The following is a 25,423-nucleotide window of genomic DNA, read 5'->3' as shown; positions in this document are numbered from 1 at the left end:
CAGCGGCCATTGGAGGGTGAACCAATGGCAAAAGGAAGACCTTTCTCTCTGTCTCTCTCTCTGTCTCACTGTCCACTCTGCCTGTCAAAAAATTAAAAAAAAAAAAAGGCACATTCAAAGGAAAATACATTGGGGCTGGTGTCGTGTAGCAGGTAAAGCCACCACCCCAGACACTGGCATCCCATATGTGCACCAGTTCATGTCCCAGCTGCTCCACTTCCAATTCAGCTCCCGGATAATGGCCTGATAAAAGCAGCAGATGGCCCAAGAGAGTGGGACCCTGCCACCTACCTTGGATCCCTGGATGAAGTTCTTGGCTCTGGCTTCAACCTGGGCCAGGCCTGGCTATTGTGGCCACTTGGGGAGTGAACCAACAGACTCTTTCAAATAAACAAACAAATATTTAAGGAGGAAACAAAAAGGGAAGAAACATGGAATAAGGTTAAAGCTAGAAAAGTCAAGAAAAAGCTCAAATACAAAAAAGAAACAAAGAATAAGTACAACAAATAGAAATTGGTTAAAAAAAAGGGTATGGTGGGCCGGCGCCGCGGCTCACTAGGCTAATCCTCCGCCTAGCGGCGCCGGCACACCGGGTTCTAGTCCCGGTTGGGGCGCCGGATTCTGTCCCGGTTGCCCCTCTTCCAGGCCAGCCCTCTGCTGTGGCCAGGGAGTGCAGTGGAGGATGGCCCAGGTGCTTGGGCCCTGCACCCCATGGGAGACCAGGAAAAGCACCTGGCTCCTGGCTCCTGCCATCGGATCAGCGCGGTGCGCCGGCCGCAGCGCGCCGGCCGCGGCGGCCATTGGAGGGTGAACCAACGGCAAAAAGGAAGACCTTTCTCTCTGTCTCTCTCTCTCTCACTGTCCACTCTGCCTGTCCAAAAAAAAAACAAAAAACAAAAAACAAAACAAAACAAAAAGGGTATGGTGGCCATTAATACAATTAATAATTACATTGAATGCCAATGTCTAAATACAACAACAAAATGACATAAACTCTCCCATCTAAGTGCTAATCAAGACCGACTCTGCTTAGCATCTGGGATGAGATGAGACCCCATGTGATCAGGGTGGTATGGACGCATTTGACATAAACTCCCCTCATGGCTAGAAAGTTACACTTAACATGCTGTCTTTAAGATATACAATTTTAGCCGGCGCCGTGGCTCAATAGGCTAATCCTCCACCTTGCGGCGCCGGCACACCGGGTTCTAGTCCCGGTCAGGGCGCCGGATTCTGTCCCGGTTGCCCCTCTTCCAGGCCAGCTCTCTGCTATGGCCAGGGAGTGCAGTGGAGGATGGCCCAGGTGCTTGGGCCCTGCACCCCATGGGAGACCAGGAAAAGCACCTGGATCCTGGCTCCTGCCATCGGATCAGCGCGGTGCGCCGGCTGCAGCGGCGGCCATTGGAGGGTGAACCAACGGCAAAGGAAGACCTTTCTCTCTCTGTCTCTCTCTCTCACTGTCCACTCTGCCTGTCAAAAAAAAAAAAAAAAAAAAAAGATATACAATTTTGGGCTGCCGCTGTGGTGTAGCAGGTAAAGCCACTGCCTGCAACACCAGCATCCCTTATGGGTGCCAGTTTAAGTCCCAGCTGTTCCGCTTCTGATCCAGCTCCTTGCTAATGTGCCTGGAAAAGCAGTGGAAGATGGCTCAAGTGCTTGGGCCCCTGCACCCACATGGGAGACCTGGAATAAGCTCCTGGTTCCTGGCTTCAGATTGGTCCAACTCTGGCCATTGTGGCCATCTGGAGAGTAAACCAGTGGATGGAAGATCTCTCTGCCTCTCAAATAAATAATTTTTAAAATTTTTTTGTTATTTTTTTAAAGATTTATTTATTTATTTAAAAGTCAGAGTTACATAGAGAATCTTCCATCTGCTGGTTCACTCCCCAACTGGCCGCAACCAGTAGAGCCAGGAGCCAGGAGCTTCTTCTGGGTCTCCCACTTGGGTGCAGGGGCCTGAGGACTTGCACCATCCTCTACTGCTTTCCCAGGCCACAGCAGAGAGCTGGATTAGAAGCAGAGCTGCCAGGACTTGAACTGCTGCCCGTATGGGATGTCAGCACTGCAGGCGATGGCTTTACCCACTACACCACAGTGCCGGCCCCAATAATATTTTTTTGTTTGTTTTTTATTTTTTGACAGGCAGAGTGGACAGTGAGAGAGAGAGACAGAGAGAAAGGTCTTCCTTTGCCGTTGGTTCACCCTCCAATGGCCGCTGTGGCCGGCGCACCGCGCTGATCCGATGGCAGGAGCCAGGTACTTATCCTGTTCTCCATGGGGTGCAGGGCCCAAGGACTTGGGCCATCCTCCACTGCACTCTCTGGCCACAGCAGAGAGCTGGCCTGGAAGAGGGGCAACCGGGACAGAATCCGGCGTCCTGACCGGGACTAGAACCTGGTGTGCCGGCGCCGCAAGGCGGAGGATTAGCCTAGTGAGCCCCGGCACCAGCCCCCAATAATATTTTTAAAGAAATACAATTTAGGGGCTAGTAATGTGGCATAGCGGGTAAAACTGCTTCCTGCAATGCCGGCATCCCATATAGGTGCCAGTTCATGTCCTAGCTGCTCCACTTCTGACCCAGTTCCCTGATAATGGTCTGGAAAGTAGAAGATGGCCCAAGTGTTTAGGACCCTGACACCCACTTGGGAGGCCCAAATGAAGCTCTTGGCTCCAGGGTGATCCAGCCCTGGCCATCAAAACCATGTGGGGGAGTGAATCAGAAGATGAAAGATCTTCCTTTCTGTCTCTCCTTCTAACTCTTTCCAATAAATAAGTAAATCTTTAAAAAAAAAAACCCACAATTTAAATAAAAAATCAAATGAAAGGAGAAAGATACATTGTGCTAACATTAATCAAGGAAAACTGGCATAGCTTTATTCACACAAAGCATACTTCAGAACAATGAAAACTGAAGAGATAAAGCACAGTATTACTTAATGATAAAGGTCAGTTCTCCAGGAAGGAATATTTATTGCACATGTACCATGGCAAAAACCATTAAAATGCAAAGAGAAATGCAAGAATCTACTGGTATCTCTGGAAACTTCCATGGCTTCCTATCAGGAATTAAGAGCTCCTGTATGCAGAAAAATCAGGAAGGACATGGTGGAACAGCACCACCAAACAACAGTTTCCCAGAAATCCATGGAAGATTTCATCTAACTCTAGCAGAATATACATTCTTCAGTTCACATGTACATAGGTACACACTGTGGGACACACACACACCACCTTAACAAAACGGAAAGAACAGACAACATTCAAACTGCGCTCTCAGACCACAATGACATTAACAATGCTAATTAACTAACATTCTTTTTTTTTTTCTAGGTAGAGCTGTAATAAATTCCTTTTATAAACAAAATTTTAACTGAAAAGCCACAGTAGATGGAAAAAAGAACAGATAATACTTGGTAAAATCCAGTGACATCTACAATAGTTTTACAGCACATTTAGGCATTCTAGGGTTTTATATCTTCACCTGCCTTCCATTTCTTAGTTGCTTCTTATAAAATTGCCAATTATGAACAAAAGTTTGACCTCAAACCTAGTCCTGAATTTGAGAGCCAGGAAAAGTAAAACAGTCTAAATTGCTATTTCAATAATATACTTTTAATTCAAAAAAAGAAATGGCTATGTTTGAAACACAATGCCCAATTAAATGAAAAAAAAAAATAAGCAGCATTATGTAATTATATGTAATAGTCATTATACGGGAAGTGTGTTTTAGGATATCTATAATGCACTTGCTCTGAGTCTCTAACAATTAAATGGACTTAGACCAGCATTACCAAAAGTAAAAGGACTACCTAAGGGGCACACATTTACAATACCGCTGGTTTTAAAAGAAGTAAAGCAAAAACAAACAAACAAACAAAAAAAAAACATCAAATAGCACATCTTACAAGAACCTCCACTGAACTACCAATGGCTTCTATGCAATGTGCTTCTTTTCCATAATTGTACTACCAAGAAAGAAAAGGTGAAATTAAAGGTAACAATACTGAATTGTTTGAAGCCAGTGTCCCAGATGTGGGGAAAAGTGCATTTAGTTCAGCAGCAATATAGCACAGTGTGAAGACATTGTGCTTGGACACAAATATTCCAGAACTGAAAGATGTACCAGGCAAGTCAAGATATAAAACCACAGTACACTGTTAAATAACCTGGAAACATACATATATTGCAGTTTTCAAAGAAAGACATTCATTTCATTGTACAAGGATAGGGAGAAATCCTTAAAGTTACCTATTGTAGTTTACGATAATAAATACATATCTTGGCTGGCGCCACGGCTCACTAGGCTAATCCTCTGCCTTGCGGTGCCGGCACACTGGATTCTGTCCTGGTTGCCCCTCTTCCAGGCCAGTTCTCTGCTGTGGCCAGGGAGTGCAGTGGAGGATGACCCAAGTGCTTGGGCCCTGCACCCCATGGGAGACCAGGATAAGTACCTGGCTCCTGCCTTCAGATCAGCGCAGTGCGCCGGCCACAGCGCACCGGCTGCGGCGGCCACTGGAGGGTGAACCAACGGCAAAAGGAAGACCTTTCTCTCTGTCTCTCTCTCTCACTGTCCACTCTGCCTGTCAAAAATAAAAAAAATAATAAAAAAAATACATATCTATATAGCATTGTATATACGTATACAGAATGTGTGTTTATGGGTAATTTATTTACTTTTTTAGCAAATTATTCTGCTAGTTTTCATGGATCTGCAACTTTCAGGAATGACAAAACTCATTTTCATTACATGTTTCTGTTGCCCCCAACTTCAGAAAATATATTAATACTATAAAAGGTCTCAACATCCTCCCCCTATCCAAAGACTCATTTCAGATGCTTTGCTTCACAACTCATCAAAGAACAACAATTAAAGGAATTCTAGACTTTCACCAGTATCTTTTCAAGTTGCCAGCTGTCTCAAGCAATTATCTTTTAATATTTAAATGAGCTCATGCAAATTCTTTAGCTAAGGATATAAAGTCTAGATCTGATCGAAACAGAGCAAATCAAATCCAAAGGGGGAAAAAATCCAGTGATTTACTCTGACTATAAACAATATATAAAATTTAAATCTCAAATCTCAAAATAAGTTAAAAGAAAAATTCTACCTTCTGGGCCTATAAATATCTGACAAATAGAAAGGGGAAAATGTATATGAAAAGTTGCAACAAAATTTTTTGCCCAATATATGCTTTCTACGAGAAAGTATACCTAACTATACTGCCTCAGTCCCTTAAATTTATTAACTTCATAATTTGTTGGCAAATATTTTACACAAATTGGCATATCAGGTTACTCAACAGAAAAACATCCATCAAATTCAGCAAATAAATCTTATTTAAGCCTTTTGTACAAAATTAAAAAAATCTAAATGGCTATGATTCCTCTATCAGCAGAAACACATAATGCAGTCTTTTAAATCTGCCATATATATCAATATCTACATAAATAGATACAGATATAGATATGAAACATTAATGGCAGTCTATTTTTGAACAGTGTGTGGGACCAGCAGGTTTTGTATCAGACCATGGTATGATATGGACCCTGCATCTTTAGGAAATGAACGATAAAAGAAGGCCCCCCAGCAACAATCTGAGGTGGAAGGTGACTGAGTGGACAGTTCTCAATAATCATGATTGAAAGTTTGCTGCAGAGAGCTAGTTCAAAGGGAAGGCTATGCAGGTGGGGGTTGTCATTCAAATACAGTTCTTCTAGGTACTCCAGTGTACCAATTTCCTTAGGAGGATGAGTAACTAGGTTCTCTCCAAGGCCTAGATGTGTGAGATTGGTTAAGGTGACCAATGCCTCTGAGAAGAGTGGTCAACTTGTTGTTTGTCAATACTAATTTCTGTAAATCCTTAAGATAAGCAATTTCATTTGGCAAGGATTCCAATTTATTCTCCTCTAGATCCAACTCTCTTAACTTCCTAAGATTTCCAAGACCATGGGGAAGCTTCTTGAGAAGATTGTTTGATAATATTAGAACCTCTAGAGAAACAAGACCAAACACATCTTCAGGGATCTTTGTGAGCTGATTAGTAGCTAAATTCAACTCTACCATACTAGTCCAAGTTCCAAAATCCAAGGGAAGAGATGTTAACTGATTGTCCTTCATGTTCAGCTTACTTAATACTTTTGCTCTGGAGAAATGGGATTTTATTGATTCAATTGTGTTCCATGTTAAGAGAATATATGGTAGAAAACTGAGATGGACCACCCACTGGATAAAACTGGAAGCAATTTCTAGCTAAAGTCAAACTATTGAGTTTCACAAGACTAGATAAAAGACTCTGGTAAAGTAGAAATTTTATTGTTCTCTAAATCTAATTCTTCCAATGCACTCCATTTTGCTAATGATCTGGGTATTGCTGATAGTCTATTCTATCTTAGACCAAGACTACTTAAACTGGACAGGTTTCCTATGGTATCTGGGAGGTCTAGCAGTTCATTCGCTGCAAGTCAAGGTTGGTTATCTGCGTGCAGTTTCCAATCTCCTTTGGAAGGTGTTCAAGTTGATTGTGGGCTACATCCAGCGTAATGAGGTTACATAATTCACCAATTTCAGCAGGTAGTTGTTTGATTTTGTTCTCTCGAATACTAAGCATGCTGACTTTTGACAGGTTGTTGATGTCCTTTTCCACAGTAGTTATAAAGTGAAGATAAAGAGTGATGAGAGAATCCAACCTATACACCACTGAAGGAATTTCTCTTAGTTTGTTATGTCGTAAATCAAGCATTCGCAGCTTCTTCAAGTTATCAAGAGAGTAGGGCAGACTAGTAAGAGAATTTTCACTTAGAGCCAGTGTCATGAGATTTACTAGACAGCCTACCTCTGCTGGGAGGGACTGTAATTTGTTACCGTATAAATAAAGTTCTGTTAATTGAGTCAATTCTTTGATTGATGATGGCATTATATGTATAGACCTCTTGGATATGTCCAAACGCATTGAATTCTCTTTCCCCCATCTGTTGAGCTCTTTAATCACCTCTGCATTACTAGATTTTTTGCTAGTCCCAGGTGCTCGATTTGGCCGTTTGATCGTATTGTCAACTGAAAAAGCCAGCCCTGGTTGGGCAGCACTGGAGTCCTTCTTTCCTTCTTTGGCATCTTTCCCTTTGGTCTTAGGTTCTTTTTCTTTGCTCTCTTTCCCAAAACCTCCAGAGGATTTTGCTTCCTTTTCTCTTTCCTTAGATGATGGTACTTTGGGATCTTTGTCTTTAGAGTCTTTTTCTTTTCCTAAACTACTACTCATGGTGATTCAAGAGTGGAGAAAAACTACATGAACTCCTTTATTTTATTTGCCAGTGATCAGAATTCAAAGATGTAGAGACAAGGATCTTACACAGTCAAAAGGTGTTGGTTGGAAGAAGTAATCAGTATGGAGTAACATCCATCTGTTACATGTTGGATCTAAAGGCACTATGCCCATTTCTGATAACTCATTCCAATTGGCAATATGGTGCTGGTCCATCAATGATTCATTAGAATTCCTAAGTGGATCAGTTTAGGGTTCTGAGAACGTCTCTTTGCCCGGAAGCTGCATTTGGCACTTCCAAACAGGGTCACGGCAGAAGGGTGGGGAAGCTGCTGCCTGCACCGCAGGAGGTGCCCATTCTCGACCTGGGTCGCCCAGCCAGGTGAGTGACCCTTGGACCCCACAGCAAGGCTCTGGGTGGCCGAGTCCTGGGGGAGCAAGTGCTGTGTGGGCACGCGCGACCCTAACTAACATTCTTAACTAGGCACTGTGGTCTAGTGGGTAAAGCCGCCAAAGCCACCGACTACAACACTGGCATCCCATATGGGCACTAGTTCATGTCCCAGCTACTTCACTTCCAATCCAGCTAACTGCTAATGGTCTAGGAAAATCAGCAGAAGATAGCCCAACTGTTTGGGTCACTGACAGCCTTGTGTGAGACCCGGATGAAACTCCTGGCTCCCTGCCTGGCTCATCCCTGGCCATTATGGTCACTTGGTGAGTGAACCTGCGAATGGAAGATCTTTCTCTGTCTCTCCCTCTCTGTAACTCCTTCAAATAAATAAATCTCAAACAACAAAAAAACAGTGTCTAGAGGGAGCTACATATCATGGAACACACATACTAGAAAGGAAGATGGGTCTATAATCAATAATCCAAACGTCCATATTAGGACATAAATAAGGGGAGCAGAGGTTGGTGTTCATCCTAGCGGTTAAGATGCTGGTTGGGCCTGCATCCCATATTGGAGGACCTCTGTCCAATACCCTCCTCTAGTTCCTAACTCCAGCTTCCTACTAATGTAGACCCAGGGAGGCAGCAATGATAGCTCAGATAATTGGGTTTCGGACACAAGAAAGACCAGTCCCAGTTACAGTGGGGACTAGAAGAGTGAACTAGTAGTTGGGAACTCGCTCTCACTCAAATTAAGTGATTTTATTTTTATAAAAGATTTTAAAGAGAGACAGAGACAGATAATTTTGTCTTCCAAACACTGGTTCACTCCCTAAAGGGTTGCAACAGCCAGGACTAGGCCAGGCCAAAGCCAGAGGCCAGGCTGGGTGTGACCCTCCTTCTCTTTTAAGATTTATTTATTTATTTGAAAGTCAGATACAGAGGGAGGGGGTGAGAAAGAGAAAGAGAGACAGAGAATCTTCCATCTGTTGGTTCACTCCCTGGATGGCCACAACAGCCAGGGCTGGACCAGGCTGAAGCCAGGAGCTTCATCTGGGTCTCCCACATGAGTGGCAAGGGCCCAAAGACTTGGGCCATCATCTGCTGCTTTTTCCCAAGACATTAGCAGGGAGCTGGATTTGAAGGAATAGCCACAACATGAATTAGTGCCCCTATGGGATGCCGCCATCACAGGCGGCGGTCTAACCTGCTATGCCACAATGTCAGCCCCTGTAACTCTGACTTTCAAATAAATAATAAACTTTTTTTTTAAAGTGCAGAGCAAATAAAACCTAAAGTACAGAAAAAAAAAGTACAAAAAGAAAAAGTAAAATCAAAAGCTTGTTCTCTGAAAAGATCAAAATATATGATAACAGGAGCTTGAGGTAAACTGACAATAAAAGAGAGAAGAGAAATCCCTGAGATCACAAATGAAGGTAGGGAAAAATAAAAATGAAAAAGCTACTGGGTTAAAATCAAACAGAAAACTAGGAATACGAGCATCTTCCTCTTCTTAAGAAGTGCCATCTACAAGCAACCTGCAGCTAAAGCCATAAGTAATGGCGAGAAGGCAGATGCTTTCCTTAGGAAAAATTAGGCACGGAAGTCCCCTCTTACCAGGTCCATTCAACATTATACTCAAAATACAATTAATGCAGTAAGACAAGAAACAGATGTAAGAGGCATGCAGATTGGGAAGGAAGTAATAAAACTGTCTTGGTTGCATATGACATGACTGCTTATGTGGAAAACCTTACTAGTGCTGCGGCTCACTAGGCTAATCCTCCACCTGCGGTGCCGGCACCCGAGGTTCTAGTCCCATTTGGGGCGCCAGATTCTGTCCCGGTTGCCCCTCTTCCAGGCCAGCTCTCTGCTGTGCCCAGGAGTGTAGTGGAGGATGGCCGAAGTCCTTGGGCCCTGCACCCGCATGGGAGACCAGGAGAGGCACCTGGCTCCTGGCTTCGGATCAGTGCAGTGCACCAGGCACCAGCCACTGCACGCTGGCTGCAGCGGCCATTGAGGGGTGAACCAATGGGAAAGGAAGACCTTTCTCTCTGTCTCTCTCTTCTCTCTCTCTCACTGTCTAACTCTGCCTGTCAAAAAAAAAAAAAAAAAAAAAAAAAAAAAAAAAAAAAAAAAAGAAAGAAAGAAAAAGAAAAAAAAAGAAAGAAAGAAAAGAGAAAAGAAAAGAACATCTCAAAGAATCACAAACAAACTGCTGGAACTTGGTGGGGGGGGCATGGAGGGCTGGTCAATAGAAAGTATAGAAAGGTTGAAGGATACAAGATAAACATGGAGAAGTCAACTGCTTCCTTTTAAACTCACACTCAGAATCAACTGACTTCTGACAAAGGACAAAGGCAATTCAGTGGGAAAAGACAGTCTTTTCAATGAACAGTGATGGAGGGGCAGGGATGGGCTATAACAGTTAAGATGCTGCCTGGGATACCTGGACCTCATATCGGAGCATCTGGTTCAAATCCCAGATTCTCCCCTTTCAAGCCAAGCTTCCCACTAATGCATACCCCGGGAAGCAGCAGATGATGGCTCAAGCATTTGGGTACCTGCCACCCACATAAGAGACCTGGATTGAGCCCCAGACTCCTGGCTTTGGTTCAGTCCCAAGTGTTGCAAGTTTTGAGAGTAAACCAGTGGATGGAAGATCTCTGTCTTTGCTTTTCAAATAAAAGTGAAAATAAATTTAATAATAATAAAAAAGCAGTGAAAAAGTACAGATTATTGAGGCCGGCGCTGTGGCACAGTGGGTTAACGCCCTGGCCTGAAGCGCCGGCATCCCATATATGGGCGCTGGTTCGAGACCCGGCTGCTCTGCTTCCTATCCAGCTCTCTGCTATGGCCTCAGAAAGCAGCAGAAGATGGCCCAAGTGCTTGAGCCCTTGCACCCGTGTGGGAGACCCGGAGGAAGCTCCTGGCTCCTGGCTCCTGGCTTGGGATCGGTGCAGCTCCGGCCGTTGCAGCCAGTTGGGGAGTGAACATCAAATGGAAGACTCTCTCTCTCTCTGCCTCTCCTCTCTCTGTAACTCTGACTTTCAAATAAATAAATACTCTTTTTTTAAAAAAAGTACAGAATATCAACACACAACTCGCAAAAATTGAATCCAGACATAGACCTTACATGTTCCACAAAAATTAATCCAAAATGGGTCACAGATGTACATATAAAATATCCAGAAGATACCTTAACAGATCTAGGTGATCTTGAGTTTAACAATGAAATTTTAGACATAAAGAAAGATTCATGAAAGAAAAAAAGTGATGCTTGATTTCATTAAAATGAAAAACCTCTGGGACCACTGTGGCACAATGGGTTAAGCCACCACTTAGAACCTCAGCATCCCGTAATGGAGTGCCAGTTCAAGTCCAGGCCACTCCATTTCTGATCCAGCTTCCTGATAATGTGCTTGGGAAGACAGCAGATCATGGCCTAAGTACTTGGGCCCATGCAACCCATGTGGAAGACCAGGATGGAGTTCCTGGCTCCTAGCTTCAGCCTGGCTCAGGTCTGGCTGTTGAGGCTATCTGGGAAGAGAACAAGCAGATGGAAGCACTCTATATATATATGCCTCCCAAGTAAATAAATAAATCTTTTTTAAAAAATGTTTTATTTTCTGCTTCATGAAACCTCTATGATAAGAGCATGAAAAACCTTACAGCCTTTTGTGGTGGAGGTACCCATTCAAGGTGAGCTAATCTGCAAGCAATAGCATAATGGGCTTAGATGAACACAGACTATGTTGTGTGGAGAACATCAGGAGAACCTCTACATGTTATGGGTATTGATAGGGACAAGAGCTACTTCTTTATGGTGTCAGGGATGCCACAGCCTCTTCGTACCAAACAACTTTTAGGAATTTAACCAAGGCATAAGGGGCTCTCAGGTTATGTCTGGGGCAATAACCCATCTATTTTTTGAAAGCTTTTTTTTTTTTTTTTTTTTGTATTTTAACGTAGTGAATGAATGCCAGAGGAGGATGTCATTATGGTAATATCACATCTGTGCTCCTGCAGAAAGATGGATGCAGTTCAAGTTGTGCCTGTGAAGGCTGTGTGTGATGATGGCAAGGATGCTGGGGTTCCCTGGAGGCAGACAGGTAAAGGTATATCATCCCCTTCAGAGATGAAAGCAAACTGTAGCTATGGGGATGTTGAAATAAGCATTGAACAGAAGAGACTTATACGAACTTGTGATAGAACTCTGACCAGTTGCTGGGCGGACAGGATGGTGTCAGTAATCCTCACATGGTTGGGCAGCAGGCGTTAGGGCTTAACGGGTGCAATTACAGCTTTAAGATGGCAATAATGCACTCTGAAATGTCACTCTTCAGATTGAAGAAGCTAAAATGAAGGTCTGGTGGTGGGTTAAGCTGCTGCTTACAATGCCAGCAATCCCTTATGAATGCTAGTTCAAGTCCCAGCTGCTCCCATTTCTGATCCAGATCCCTGCTAATGCAAATAGGAAGTCAGCAGAAGATGGCCCAAGTGCTTGGGCCCTTGCCACCCACATCTGTGACTCATATGGAGTTCCAGGCTCCCCGGCTTCAGCCTGGCTGAGCCCAGGTTGTTGAAGCCATTTGGGAAGTGAACCATTGGATGGAAGAGTCTCTCTCTCTCTCTCTCTCTAACTCTGCCTTTCAAATATACAAATAAATCTTAAAAAAAAAAAAAAAAAAAGCTAAAGTGAGCTGCTGAAAGGAGAAACACCAAGAATAACTGCCCCATCACTAAATAGGTTTTGTACAATAAACTTCAAAGCCCTAATGAATTTATATTGGACTACACTAATTAATTTAACTAGTGACTAAGTACTGCAGGGTCCCAGTCAAGCCAATTTGCAAATGCCAAGGACTTGATTTAAAAATTTCATTTATGGGCCGGCGCTGCGGCATACTCATAGTGGCACACTCATATTTGAAAGGTAGAGTTACAGAGAGGTACACACAGAAGCAGAGAGAGAAATCTTCCATCCACTGGTTCATTCCCCAAATGGCTGTAATGGCTGGGGCTGGGCCAAGCCAAAGTCAGAAGCCAGGAGCTTCATCCAGGTCTCCCACGTGGGTGCAGGGCCCAAGTACTTAGGCCATCTTCCACTGCTTTCCCAGGCACACTAGCAGGAAGCTGGATTGGAAGTGGAGCACCCGAGATTCAAACCAATGCCTATATGGGATGCTGGCACTGTAGGCAGCAGCTTAACTCATTTTGCCATAGTGCTGCCCCCCCCCCCCCCAAGATTCTTTATAAAAAATTACTACAGAGGCGCTGTGTTGTGGCACAGTGGATTAAGTTACTGCCCGCAACACTGACCTCCCATATCAGAGCACCAGTTAAGTCCTGGCTGTTCTACTTCTGATCCATTCCCAGCCCTGGGAAAGCAGCAGAAAATGGCTCAAGTACTTTGTGTCCTGGCTACGCTCATTGGAGACCCAGGTTGAGTTTCTGGTTTTAGCCTGGCCCAGCCCCGACCATTGCAGCCATGTGAGGAATAAACCAGCAAATGGAAGATTAATCTTTTTCTGTCTCTGTCATTCTTTCAAGTAAGTAACATAAATCTTAAAAAATAGAAAATAACTTTTCTGCAGGTACAGTCTTTCCAGTGAGCCCCTTTTATATCAGGCCCAAAGGACAGCAGCAGTTACAGCTTGGCTGGGCCAAAGCACACCACGCAGGACCACTTAGAGGAGGGCCCCAATTCCATATTCCCGCTGCTAAGTGCCAAGGAATAATCAAAACTGGCAGCCTGCGATGGCTGAACACAGAACGCAGACTTGGAAGGGCTCAATATGTGACAGCAAGCACCACAGCTCACAGCACCAGCTTCCTGGCAAGCAGCAGGTTGAAATGCATGCTGGCCAGCAGGCAGCAGAGCGGCTTAGCAAGTCAGAGCAAGGGAAGACAGACTCCTGGGGTAGCGGTCAATGTCTGGTCAACATGCTCACAGCACCAACTGCTGTGGTCACCTGCAGAGGAGTAGTTCCAATGCTGGCACTGACGATGGCACGGAGGTGATATGAGAAGGCTTAGTAGTCACTTGGTTAAGCCTGGGGAGGTATGAAATGGCTTCAGACAGCACAGACAGAGCTTGGCCTGGATCTACACGCAGCAGTATGAGAATTCCTGCTTAGGGATTTCCAAGGTTTCAATCTCTTGCCCCTAGGTGCTTCCTTTTAAAATTTTATTTATGTATTTGAGAGGCACAGAGAGACAGCTAACATCTGCTGGTTCACTCCCCAAATGCCTGCATTACCCCCAACTGGGGCTGAAGCCAGGAGCCAGAAACTGAGTCCAGGTCTCCCATGTGAGTAACAGGAATAATACAACTACTTAAGCCATTATCACTGCCTTCCAGGATCTGCACCAGCAGGAAGCTGGAGTCGGGGACTGGAGACTGAACCCAGGCAGCTGGGATATGAGATGCCGGCATCCTAGCAGCTAAGCCAAATTCCAGCCCCACCTTATATTTTTTCATCTTGTTTATGAGCCCACAGCCAACATTTTTTTATTTTATTTTATTTATTTATTTTTTTTGACAGGCAGAGTGGACAGTGAGAGAGACAGAGAGAAAGGTCTACCTTTACTGTTGGTTCACCCTCCACTGGCCGCTGCGGCCGGAGCAATGCGGCCGGCGCACTGCGCTGATCCGAAGCCAGGAGCCAGGTGCTTCTCCTGGTCTCCCATGGGGTGCAGAGCCCAAGGACTTGGGCCATCCTCCACTGCAATCCTGGGCCATAGCAGAGAGCTATTTTAAAATGTGGAATCCGACTATTCAATTTAAGAACAAATATGGGGAGTTCCAGTGTTGTGGCACAGAAGGTCAAGCTGTTGCTTATGATGCCAGCATCCCACATGGGAGTGCCAGTTTGACTCCCAGCTGCTCCACTTCCAATCCAGCTTCTTGCTAACATGCCTGGGAAAGCAGCAGCAGATTGGCCCAGGCGCTTGGGCCTCTGCCACCATGTTGGAGACCCAGATGGAGCTCCTGGCTAGTTGTTTTGGCCTGGCCCAGAGCTGACTTTTATAGCCATTTGAAGAATGAACCAGCAGATGGAAGCCCCTGGTTGCTCTCTGTCTCTCCCTCTTTCTCTGCCTTTCAAATACATAAATACTTTCAAAAAAAGAATATGGGTTAGAAAAATACGCTTTTGCAGTTGTTTGCTTTCAAAATACTGATAAGAGCCCCAAATGATTAAAAGTGGGTATCTGGGCAAGGTTTGAGTGAGAGCCCAGAAGTGGGAGCACAGTGGATTAAGCCACTGCTCGGAATGCCCACATCCCATATCTGAGTGCTGGTCTGAGCTCCAGCTCCTCCACCTCCAATCCAGCTTTCTGCCAATGCACCGTGGCAGGCTGCAGGCAATGGCTCAAGTGCTTGGGCCCCTTTCACCCATGCAAGAGACCTGGATGGAGCTCTAAGCCCCAGGCTTCAGCCTGGCCCACTTCTAACTGTTCTGGGCATTTGGGGAATGAACAGTAATCAAAGATTGATCTCTTTTTCTGTCTTTCTCTTTCTAGAAGAAAAAAGAAGGAAGGAAAAAAGAAAGAAGAAAGGCCCAGGAGTAGACAAAGATATCTGGCAGTGAGTCTTATGGAGTTGAGACTATTCCCTTAGGATGGGCACTGTGGCATGGTAGGCTGAGCCTCTGTCTGAGTGGCTGGCATCCCATATGGGCACTGGTTTGAGTCCTGGCTGCTCCTCTTTTGATCCAGCTCTCTGCTTATGGCCTCAGAAAGCAGAAGATGGCCCAAATGCTTGGGCCCCTGCACTCATGTGGGAGACCTGGAAGAAGCTCCTGGCTTCAGATCAGCCCACACCCAGCTGTAGTGGCCATCTGGGGAGTGAACCAGAAGATGGAAGATATTTCTCTCTCTCTCTCTTTCCCCCCTCCCTCTCCCTCTCTCTGTAAACTCTTTCAAATAAATAAATAAATCTTAAAAAAAAGAGTAGTCTAGATTTTTAAATTTCAAAGATCTCCAGAGATACGCACACACAAAAACTGATCTAAAAATGGAAGATGCACCTGACAACTCAAACCCAGACATCTCAAATCTTGAAATTCGCTTGACTAAAAGGAACAAGTACTGTTTGATTCCAGAATTTTCTTGCCTTAGCTGCATCATTTCTCTCCAAAGTAAATTTTAAAGCCCAAGAAACTAGAAACTGTACACATTCACACAGAGAACAGTTACAATAGTTACAGAAACAATATTCAACAGATAAAAATTAGCTCAGCAAATAGCGGTTTTTCTACTTACTAGTTGAACTCTATTTAGTTGGTTGTTTAGATTGTGATTATACAGTAAATTGAAAGTATGTCATTGTGAAAAAAGAAAAATAAGAAAAAAAGGAAGAGGGAGGGTGGGAATCAGTGGGAAAGGGAGGGGAGGGTGGGAAGTTTCATTATGCTTTTTTTTTTTTTTTAAAGATTTATTTTATTTAGTTGAAAGACAGAGTTACAGAGAAAGGTAGAGACAGAGAGAGAGAGAGGTCTTCCATCCGCTGAGTCACTCCCCAGATGGGCCCAACAACTGGAGCATTGCCGATCCGAAGCCAGGAGCCAGGAGCTTCTTCTGGGTCTCCCCTGTGGGTGCAGGGGCCCAAGGACTTGGGCCATCTTCTATTTCTTTCCGAGGCCATAGCAGAGAGCCGGATCAGAAGTGGAGCAGCCAGTCTCAAACCGGTGCCCATACGGGATGCTGGTGCCTCAGGCTAGGGCTTTAACCCGCTGCACCACAGTGCCAGCCCCTCATCATACTCTTAAAACTATACATGAAACCTGTTCCCTTTATATAAATGTAAAACTTTTTAAAATAAATATTTTTAAAAAATGATCTCAGCTATGTAGCCTGCTTCCTTACCACTCAGAAGGAAAAGCCACAGCCAGAGGTTAAACACACACAGTGTGGGAACGACACTCTCATGCTGAGACACCACCCCCGGAGAGGGTTAGTCCCTGGAGAGGGAGGGAAAGGAACCTTAGGGGACACGGGAGGGAACCTGGAAGCTCTAAGGGCCAGTCTCCTTCCTCAGTGTTAACACTCAGAAGTGACAAAACAATCAGCTGGATTCAGATCACAATTCTAACCTAAATGCATTCCCAAATTCATCAAATCACTGTGTTCAGGAGACAGAACATGTGTCTCCTGGATAAATTTCACTGAGCACACATCTACGCTGTGAATGTGGGGCCAGCACTGTGGCACAGTGGGTTAAACAGTGACACTGGCATGCCATTCGGGTGCTTGGTTGAGTCCCAGCTGCCTCACTTCCGATCCAGTTCCCTCTAATGTGCCTGGGAAAGCAGTGAAAGATCACCCAAGTACTTGGCCCCCCTGCCACCCACATGGAAGACCCAGATGGAATCCCAGGCTCTTGGCTTCATCCTGGCCCAGCCCTGGCTATTGCTGAGATTTGGGGAGTGAATCAGTGCATGGAAGATCTCTTTCTGTCATTCCCTCTCCGTAACTCTACCTTTCAAATAAATTAATTAAAAATAAAGTAGATGTAAAACTCAAACTGTAATATCTAGAGTAGGCCTTGAGAAACCACAATTGTATTATCAGAAAGGGCGTCACCTCTCAACTCCCCAGTATGCATGTGGATCCCCCACTTTCCAGGGCTCTGGAGCTTCTGCTATAGGGAGTGTGAGCAGGCAGCAGGCCTGCTGGTGAGGCTCCCAGGAGAAAGCATCTGAGCCTTCAGTAAATCTCCTTTCTAAGCAGGCTCAGGGTGGCGGTGGCCTCAGCTGGTGTCCCTGGCCTCAAGTCTCTGCTCCCCAGGCAAGCAGTCTGGACCACCACTAATTACACGGGACAAACCTAATTTTTGAAGAACTCAGCAAAATCACTCAAATCCAGTGCTTGGGTGTAAAAGAGGGAACAAAATTTGAAGACACTCTAACTTCACAAGAAAAGCCACAACCAACCTTCTTCCACTGAGAAAACACACTTGCCATTAATGATTCCCATGGCAGGAAATCCTTTGGTGAAAAACTAATCATATCTGAATAGCTCCCGGTGTTATAAGCCTGTGCCTTGAAATTACCTAAAAGAAAATAACTACACACACTCAGAGGAAGAAAAAAAGAGAAACAAGAATTTTTAACAAATGCAATGGAAGACTGGAATATTCCATTTTTTTCCCCTTAAACTCACGTCTTCCTTTGGAAATATTTTACATCCTTACTCAAGGTCTCTTGTTACATACAGGTTAAAGCTGCCTGTTAGGGTACCAGCAGCCCACATGGGAGTGTTGGTTTGAGTTCTAGCTGCTCCACTTCCAATCCAACTCCCTGCTCATGTTCCCCGAAAGGCAGCAGATTTTGGCCCAAGTGCTTGGGCCCCCGCCAAGTCACGTGGGAGACCGGGATGGAGTTCTGGGCTCCTGGTTTCTGCCCCAGCTGTGTGGCCATTTGGGGAAAAGAACCAGCAGATGGAAGATCTCTCTCTATCTCTCCGTCTCTCCACTACTCTGTCTTTCAAGTAATTTTTTTTCTTCTTAAAAAAAATCAGCGCCTAAATGATTTCAAGGTGATAAGCTTAAGAGGTGGCCCGTGCTGACCCGTAACGTGCAGAAAGGACAGAACATTCAGGAAAGGTTCCAAAGAGGGCCCTCCATCCATGGGAATTTTCTAGGGTGTCTGGGTCCAGGGGAGACACAAGCATAGCTCCAAGTAAACTTATCCTCTGCTTTCCTCTCATAAAAATATCGACAAACTTGTTAAATCTGTTAAATAAAAAGAATCATTCATTCACTTATTGTAACTAAAATCCTGCGTCTGGTTGCGACGCAGCATCCAGGACAAAGAACTGATTAAAGGACGCTGTGAACCCGAGACGGGAAGTTGGCGTTCGGGAATGTGGGAAGGAATTCTAGGAAGAGTTGTGGAATTGAGACCCTGACTTCCGGGCATCTGGAAAACTCAGGGGGACGCGGGGGGAGGGACGGGGCCCGGGGACCGCCCCGCCCCGCCGCGCGCGAACCCCGCACACCCAGCCCGGCTCTGCCCCCGTGACCCTCGCGTCGTCCCCGCACACAATGAGGGAGACGCGGGGCTGCGGGCTCAGGCCCAAGTCGCCGCGCGCAGGGACCAGACAGGACCTCCGGGGTCCCGGCCGCCGGCCCGCGCCCCGCGCACCCTGCGGACTCCAGGGGGGACCGAGGGCCGCAGACTCCGGAGTTGCAGCGAGGAGGAGGCCCGGGTCCGGCCGCCTCAGCCGCTACCGGCCGGTCCCAACCGACCCCTCCCCCGTCTCCCTCTCCAGTCCCAGGACGCCCAGCCCCGCGCGCTCACCATTTCCCGGCTTCCGGGGTGCCCGCGGCCTGTGCGGGGGTCCCAGCGACTCCCAAGGCCCTCGCGCGGCGCGGAGACCCGAGGCGGAGAGCGGCCCCCAACTCGCCGCGTCCTCGCCGTTGGCGCCGCGTCGTCCCCGCCCACCTGGGAAGCGGCGCCTCTGATTGGACAGTGCCGGCGGGCCCGCCCCCGTTGCCTGAGTGACAGCCGGGCGGGAACACGCGTCACAGAGCCCAAGTTGGCGTTCGCCGGGCGGGGTGTGGGTCTCCGCTCAGGGATGTTTTGCGTTGGAGGCAGAACTTGGTGGGCACCCAGGGTTGGACGGCTGGAGCCTGCCTGCGGCTCCTGGTCTGAATGCGGGGACGCGAGTGTGAGCAGGGCGTCGCGGACTCAGGGTCCCCACGCCAAGGGGCGCCCGGGCCGCGCCGGGCTGGATCCGCTGGGTCGGTGGTCCCTCCGTGGACTTGGGACTTTGGGTGACAGACACGTCAGTGTGACGCCACCATAAGTAACAGAGACTCCAGGTCCGCTGGATTTTTTTTTTTTTTACATTATTGACCTGGATTTTTGTTTTATTTTATTTGAGAGACAAAGAGACCGAGAATCGCCCATACGCTGATTGACATCCCAGATGCCCGCCCGGGCCCCAGGCTGCCTTAGGGTCAAAGAAGGCAGCCAGCCAGGGAGCCTCCTAAGGCTTGACTCCGGTGCGGTGCAACCCGTACCGTAGTGCCCGGCTCGACCTCGGATTCCAGCTGCCTAAGGATGCACACCCTGGGGGTCCCCGCCACCCTCGTGGGCGCTCCTGACCCTGGCCTGGCTGAGTCTGAGCTGTTGTGGACATTTGAGGAGTGAACCAGAGGGCAGAAGATACTTCTCTCTCTCTGTCTCTCTCCCCCCGCCCCCACTCTCCTCTCTCTCCTCTCCCTTCTCTCTGCCTATCAAGTACAGTGAAAATACATAAATGTTAAGAATTTTTTGGGGGGCCCAGTTTGTTGCATTGTGGGTAAAGGCGACACTGGCATCCCATATGGGGACTGGTTCAAGTCCTGGCTGCTCCACTTCCAATCCAGCTTCCTGCTAATGCGCCTGGGAAAGTAGCCGAAGATAGCCCACCTGCTTGGGCCCCTGCACACGCGTGGGAGACCTGGATGAAGCTCCTGGACCCTGGCTTTCTGCCTGGCCCAGCCCTGCCCTTTGTGGCCATTTGGGGAGTGAACCAGTGGATGGAAGAATGTGTGTGTGTGTGTGTGTGTGTGTGTGTGTGTCTTCTGTGTAACTCTGTCTTTCGAATAAATAAATAAACTCTTCTGGGCATATACCCAGAACTGGAATTGCTGAACCATATGGTAACCCTGTTATGAATTTTTTGTCATGTTGTTTTCCATATTGGCTGCAGCATTTTACATTCCAATGAACACTTCCTGATACTGTCTTTCAAAGCACGAAAAATTAATTTCATAAAGTACAGACTAAGTATAATGCAGTTTTTTGCTTTTGCTGCATATTTAAGAGTTCTTTGCCAAATCCAAGACATCAATATCTTTCCCTATGTTTTTTTTTTTTTTTTTTTTTTTTTTTTTTTTTTTTTGCGAGTAATAGATCCCTCTTTAAAGTCTTTGATCTATTTTTGGTAAATTAATGTACGTGGGTGATGTAAGGGCCCAACTCATTTTGTTTTTGGCCTGGTGGCTATTCAGCTCCCAGCATGGGGGACAGGGAGGGTCAGAGGGGCAGTCTTCTGTCCCAAGCTCATGAGGAGACAGAGACAGAGACAGCAACAGACAGGCAACTAGCAGTGTATGTGAAGGAATAGGGTGTGTGTGTCACTTCATGTTCAAGGCTGAATGCCTGAATGGCTCATTTAAAGGAAGCAAGGGGAAACCGAGAGCCCAGTCCACTGAGTGGGAGAGAGGTGTCTAAGTTCCTGTCACTGGTCACCAGCTGCGGCCATTTGGGTATGCCACTCTACTGCCTTAAAAAAATTTATTTATTTGGAAGGCAGAGTATCATAGAAGGAGACAGAGAGCGCCAGGAGGCAGGAACTCCATCTGGGTCTCCCACGTGGGTGCAGAGACCCAAGCACTTGGGCCATCATCTGCTGCCTTCCCAGTAGCATTAGCAGGGAGCTGGATCAGAAGCATGGAGTAGCAAATGGCTGCTTAACCCGCTGTGCCATGATACCAGCCCATAAGTCTACTTCTAATGTTTACATAACAACTTTTGCTGTGTCCTTCCCATTACACAGATCAATCACAAAGGGCACATATTATATATTATATAATTCCATTCTTATCAAAGTCCACAACAGGGGACAGCATGGTGGCACAGCCAGCCTGCAATGCCTGCATCCCATATGAGCACTGCTTCCATTCCTGGCAGCTCTACTTTTGATCCAGCTCCCCGCTAACGGACCTGGGTGGGAAAACAGCAGATGATGGCCCAAGTCCTTGACTCCTGTCACCCACGTGTCAGACTGGACAGATATCAGTCCTGGCCATTGTGGCCATTTAGGAAGTGAACCAGCAGATGAAGATCTCTCTCTCTCTCTCTCTCTCTCCCTCTCCCTCCCTTCTCTCTCTCTCTCTCTCTCTGTAACTCTGCCTTTCAAATAAATGTTGGTCCAGGTTGATGCCAGCAGCTTTGTCTCAGTCTCCCAAGAGAGTGGTAGGAGCCCAAGCGCTTGGGCCATCTTCTGCTACTTTCCCCAGGCCATTAGCAGGCAGCTGGATTGGAAGTGGAGCAACCAGGACAGGAATTGGCATCTATATGGGATGCCAGCATCGCAGGCAGCCCCATTACCTGCTACACCACAATGCAGGCCTAATAAATAAATCTTCAAAAGCAAACAAACAGGAGCCGGCACTGTGGCGCACTAGGTTAATCCTCCGTCTGCAGCGCCAACATCCCTTATGAGTGCCGGTTCTAGTCCCAGCTGCTCCACTTCCAATCCAGCGCTCCGCTATGGCCTGGGAAAACAGTACAAGATGGCTCAAGTGCACCTGTGTGGGAGACCCGGAAGAAGCTCCTGGCTCCTGGCTTTGGTCTGGCCCAGCCACTGCCTTTGCAGCATTTGGGGAGTCAATCAGTGGATGGAAGACCTCTCTCTCTGTCTCTCCTTCTCTCTGTCTGTAACTCTGCCTCTCACATAAATAAGGAGCCAGTGCTGTGGCGTAGTGGGCAAAGCCACCGCCTGCAGTGCTGGCATCCCATATGGGCGCCAGTTCAAGTCCTGGCTGCTCCACTTCCAATCCAGCTCTCTGCTATGGTCTGGGAAAGCAGCAGATGGCCCAAGTCCGTGGACCCCTGCACCTGCAAGGGAGAACCAAAAGAATCTCCTGGCTCCTCGCTTCAAATCAGTGCAGCCCAGGCCGTTGCAGCCAATTGGGGAGTGAACCAGCTGATGGAAGACCTCTCTCTCTCTCTCTCTCTCTCTGCCTCTCCTTCTTTCTGTGTGTAACTCTTTCAGATAAATAAATAAATATTAAAAAAATAAAATAAATCTTTTTTAAAAAAAGCTAACAAACAAGAAAGTCCACAACAGAGAAATCCATGGACCCGACAAATAGCTTAGTGGTTGCCTAGCAACTGAAGAAGATGTAAAAACGGATGAGTGACAGGGGTTTCTTTTTAAGATGATAAAAATGTTATAAAATGGACTCTGCTGATGACTGTGTACCTGTGGATATTCTGAAAACTGGATTGTATGCTTTAAAGGGGTACCTTGTATATTGTAGATTGTAATGTGCATTTTATCTCACCACAACTGTCCCAATACATGACATATGAATTAGGGGTGTCAGTGTCAGTTGTTCAGCATATTAAGAGCTTCCAGGTACATACCAAATTTATGTAACCTTTTATTGACTGATTTTTCTTTGACAGAAAACCAGAGTCAGACAGAACACAAAATATAGATTTCATTCAATAAAGTGTTGTAATAAGGCGAGAGAGACTCATATTCGGATCAGAACATGTGGATTTCACAGCCAAGGAGCAAGCTGGCAGGAAGGCAGGAGGTGTTGGTGAGTGGGAAGTTGTATCTGTGGAGATTGTGGCTGAAGGCAGGCCAGGAGTAAGGCATAAGGAGTTTAATCACATATAAGATATCAAGGGTGGGGGCCAGCGCTGTGTTGAAGAGCGAGATCTTCCATCCATTGGTTCACTCCCTAAATGGCCATAATGGCCTGGGATGGGCCAGGCCGAAACCAGGAGCCTGGAGCTTCTTCCAGGTCTCCCATGTGGGTCCAGGGTCCCAAGCACTTGGCCCAGTCTTCGGCTGCTTTCCCAGGCCCATTGGCAGGGAGCTGGATCGGAAGTGGAGTAGCCAGCTCTTGAACCGGCGCTCATATGCGATGCACCTAAGGCATCATAGATGGAGGCTTAACCTGCTTCACCATGATGCTGGCCCCCAGTCATGGTGATTTCATGATCATCATGGTCCACAGCCTGCAGCTATGTTCAATATTATGCAGCTATGGTCATGTATGTTCAGGCTCTTAAGCAGTGAACCCCCTGGTGGTTACAGTGGGCATGGAAGGGCGTGGGGTTTGGGGGCCACACAGGGCTGGGGTGCCCCAGCTGGCAGTCCTCAGGCCCTCACTACACCCTACATCAAGCACACCATAATGGCAGCTGCCCCACCTCCCCTCTCTTCTCTTTCTTTCTCTTTTCCAAATGCCGACTCTTTAAATTTTTATTTTATTATTTGAAAGGCAGAGAGAGAGAGAAGAAGATAGATGGAGATCTCTATCTGCTGGTTCACTCCCATAATGCCAACAGCAAGGCCTGGGCTAGGTCACCTGCATGTGGGTGGTAAAGACCTAAATACTTGATCCATTATCTGCTTTCTTATCAGGGTACACATTAGCAGGGAGCTGAATCAGAAATGGAGGCAGGACTTGGCCCCAGGCACTCTGATATGGAAAGTGGGTGGCAGCTTAACCTGCTTTGCCACGAGGCTCATGCGCCCCCAAAATGTTTTTAAATGTATGACTAATCAAAATGAGACAAACATGGCTCTTTTTTTTGTTCTTATAGAACAAAACACTAAGAAGATGCTAAATTATCAAGATACAGAAACACAAATCAATGGAATAGAGAACCCAGAACTAAATCCATGTATTTACTTGCAGTCAACAGATTTTTGACAAACATAGCAAGAACATATTGAAGAAAGAGGGTCTGACATTGTGGTACAGCAGGTTAAATCACTGCCTGTGATGTTGGCATCCCAGGAGTGCCGGCTTGTGGTTTGTGTCCTGGCTTGTCCACTTCTGCTCCAGCTCTATGCTTATGTGCTTGGGAAGGCAGAAGATGGCCCAAGTACTTGGGCCTCTGCCACCTACGTTGGACACCTGGCTGGCTTTTGTGGCTTCTGGCTTCTGCTTGGCCTGGCTCTGACTGTAGCAGCCATCTGGGGGAATAAACCAGTGGATAGAAGATCTTTTCTTTTCTTTTCTTTTCTTTCCTTCTCTTCTCTTTTCTCTTTCTTTTTTTTCTTTTTTCCTCTCTCTCTCTGTCTCTTTAGCCCTCTCCCCTCTCCTCCCCTCCCCTCCCCTCTCCCCTCCCCTCCCCTCCCCTCCCCTCCTTCTCTGTCTTTCTGTCAAGTAAATAAAATAAATCTTTTTTTAAAAAAGAAAGAAAAGTCTCTTCAATAAATGGTGCTGGAAAAATTGAATATCCATATGCAGAAGAATGAAGTTATGCCCCACCTCCTCTCAGCACACACGAAAATCAACATACAAGATCCAAAACTATGGGCCAGTGCCATGGCTCAACAGGCTAATCCTCCGCCTGCGGTGCTGGCACCTTGGGTTCTAGCCCTGGTCGGGGTGCTGGATTCTGTCCCAGTTGCCCCTCTTCCAGTCCAGCTCTCTGCTGTGGCCCGGGAGTGCAGTGGAGGATGGCCCAAGTGCTTGGGTCCTGCACCTGCATGGGAGACCAGGAGGATTTCTCATAGGTTCTCGTTGAGTCATTTCATAGTTTTGGATTTTTTTTTTTTTTTGGACAGGCAGAGTGGACAGTGAGAGAGAGACAGAGAGAAAGGTCTTCCTTTTGCCGTTGGTTCACCCTCCAATGGCCGCCGCGGCCGGTGCGCTGCGGCCGGCGCACTGCGCTGATCTGAAGGCAGGAGCCAGGTGCTTCTCCTGGTCTCCCATGCGGGTGAAGGAAAGAGATGGAGATGGAGATGCAGATGGAGATGGAGATAGAGACAGAGATGGAGATATAGAGAAGGAGATATAGAGATGGAGATATAGAGATGGAGAAAGATGGAGATAGATAGAGGTAGAGATGGAGATAGAGATATAGATGGAGCAAGATTTGGAGGTAGAGATATAGAGAGATTGATTTCCATCCTCTTGTTCACTCCACAAAAGGCAGTAACAGTTAAGCCTGGGCCAGGCTGAAGCCAGGAGCTAGGAATTCTATCCAGCTCTCCCAAATGAGTGGCAGGCACCAAGC

At 46.6% G+C, this 25,423-nt stretch overlaps 1 protein-coding gene and 1 pseudogene across 1 annotated transcript in view; both read right to left on the bottom strand.

The window, feature by feature from the left end:
• The window catches only part of LOC100350451 (zinc finger protein 208), a 96,178-nt gene extending 76,363 nt beyond the window's left edge, over window positions 1–19,815 (bottom strand). Inside the window, 1 exon segment of the mRNA XM_070059330.1 lies at window positions 18,959–19,815. Coding sequence (XP_069915431.1) covers window positions 18,959–18,961 — 3 coding nt within the window. The 5' untranslated portion in view covers window positions 18,962–19,815.
• On the bottom strand, window positions 1,502–14,211 carry LOC127488102 (leucine-rich repeat protein SHOC-2 pseudogene; annotated as a pseudogene).
• Window positions 19,816–25,423: the final 5,608 nt, after the last annotated feature.

This window comes from Oryctolagus cuniculus, chromosome 16, assembly GCF_964237555.1.
Source record: "Oryctolagus cuniculus chromosome 16, mOryCun1.1, whole genome shotgun sequence".
In the NCBI taxonomy this organism is placed as follows: Eukaryota; Metazoa; Chordata; class Mammalia; order Lagomorpha; family Leporidae; genus Oryctolagus; species Oryctolagus cuniculus.
Note: the sequence above shows the minus strand (reverse complement) of the source record. Positions and strands in the feature narration are given on the sequence as shown.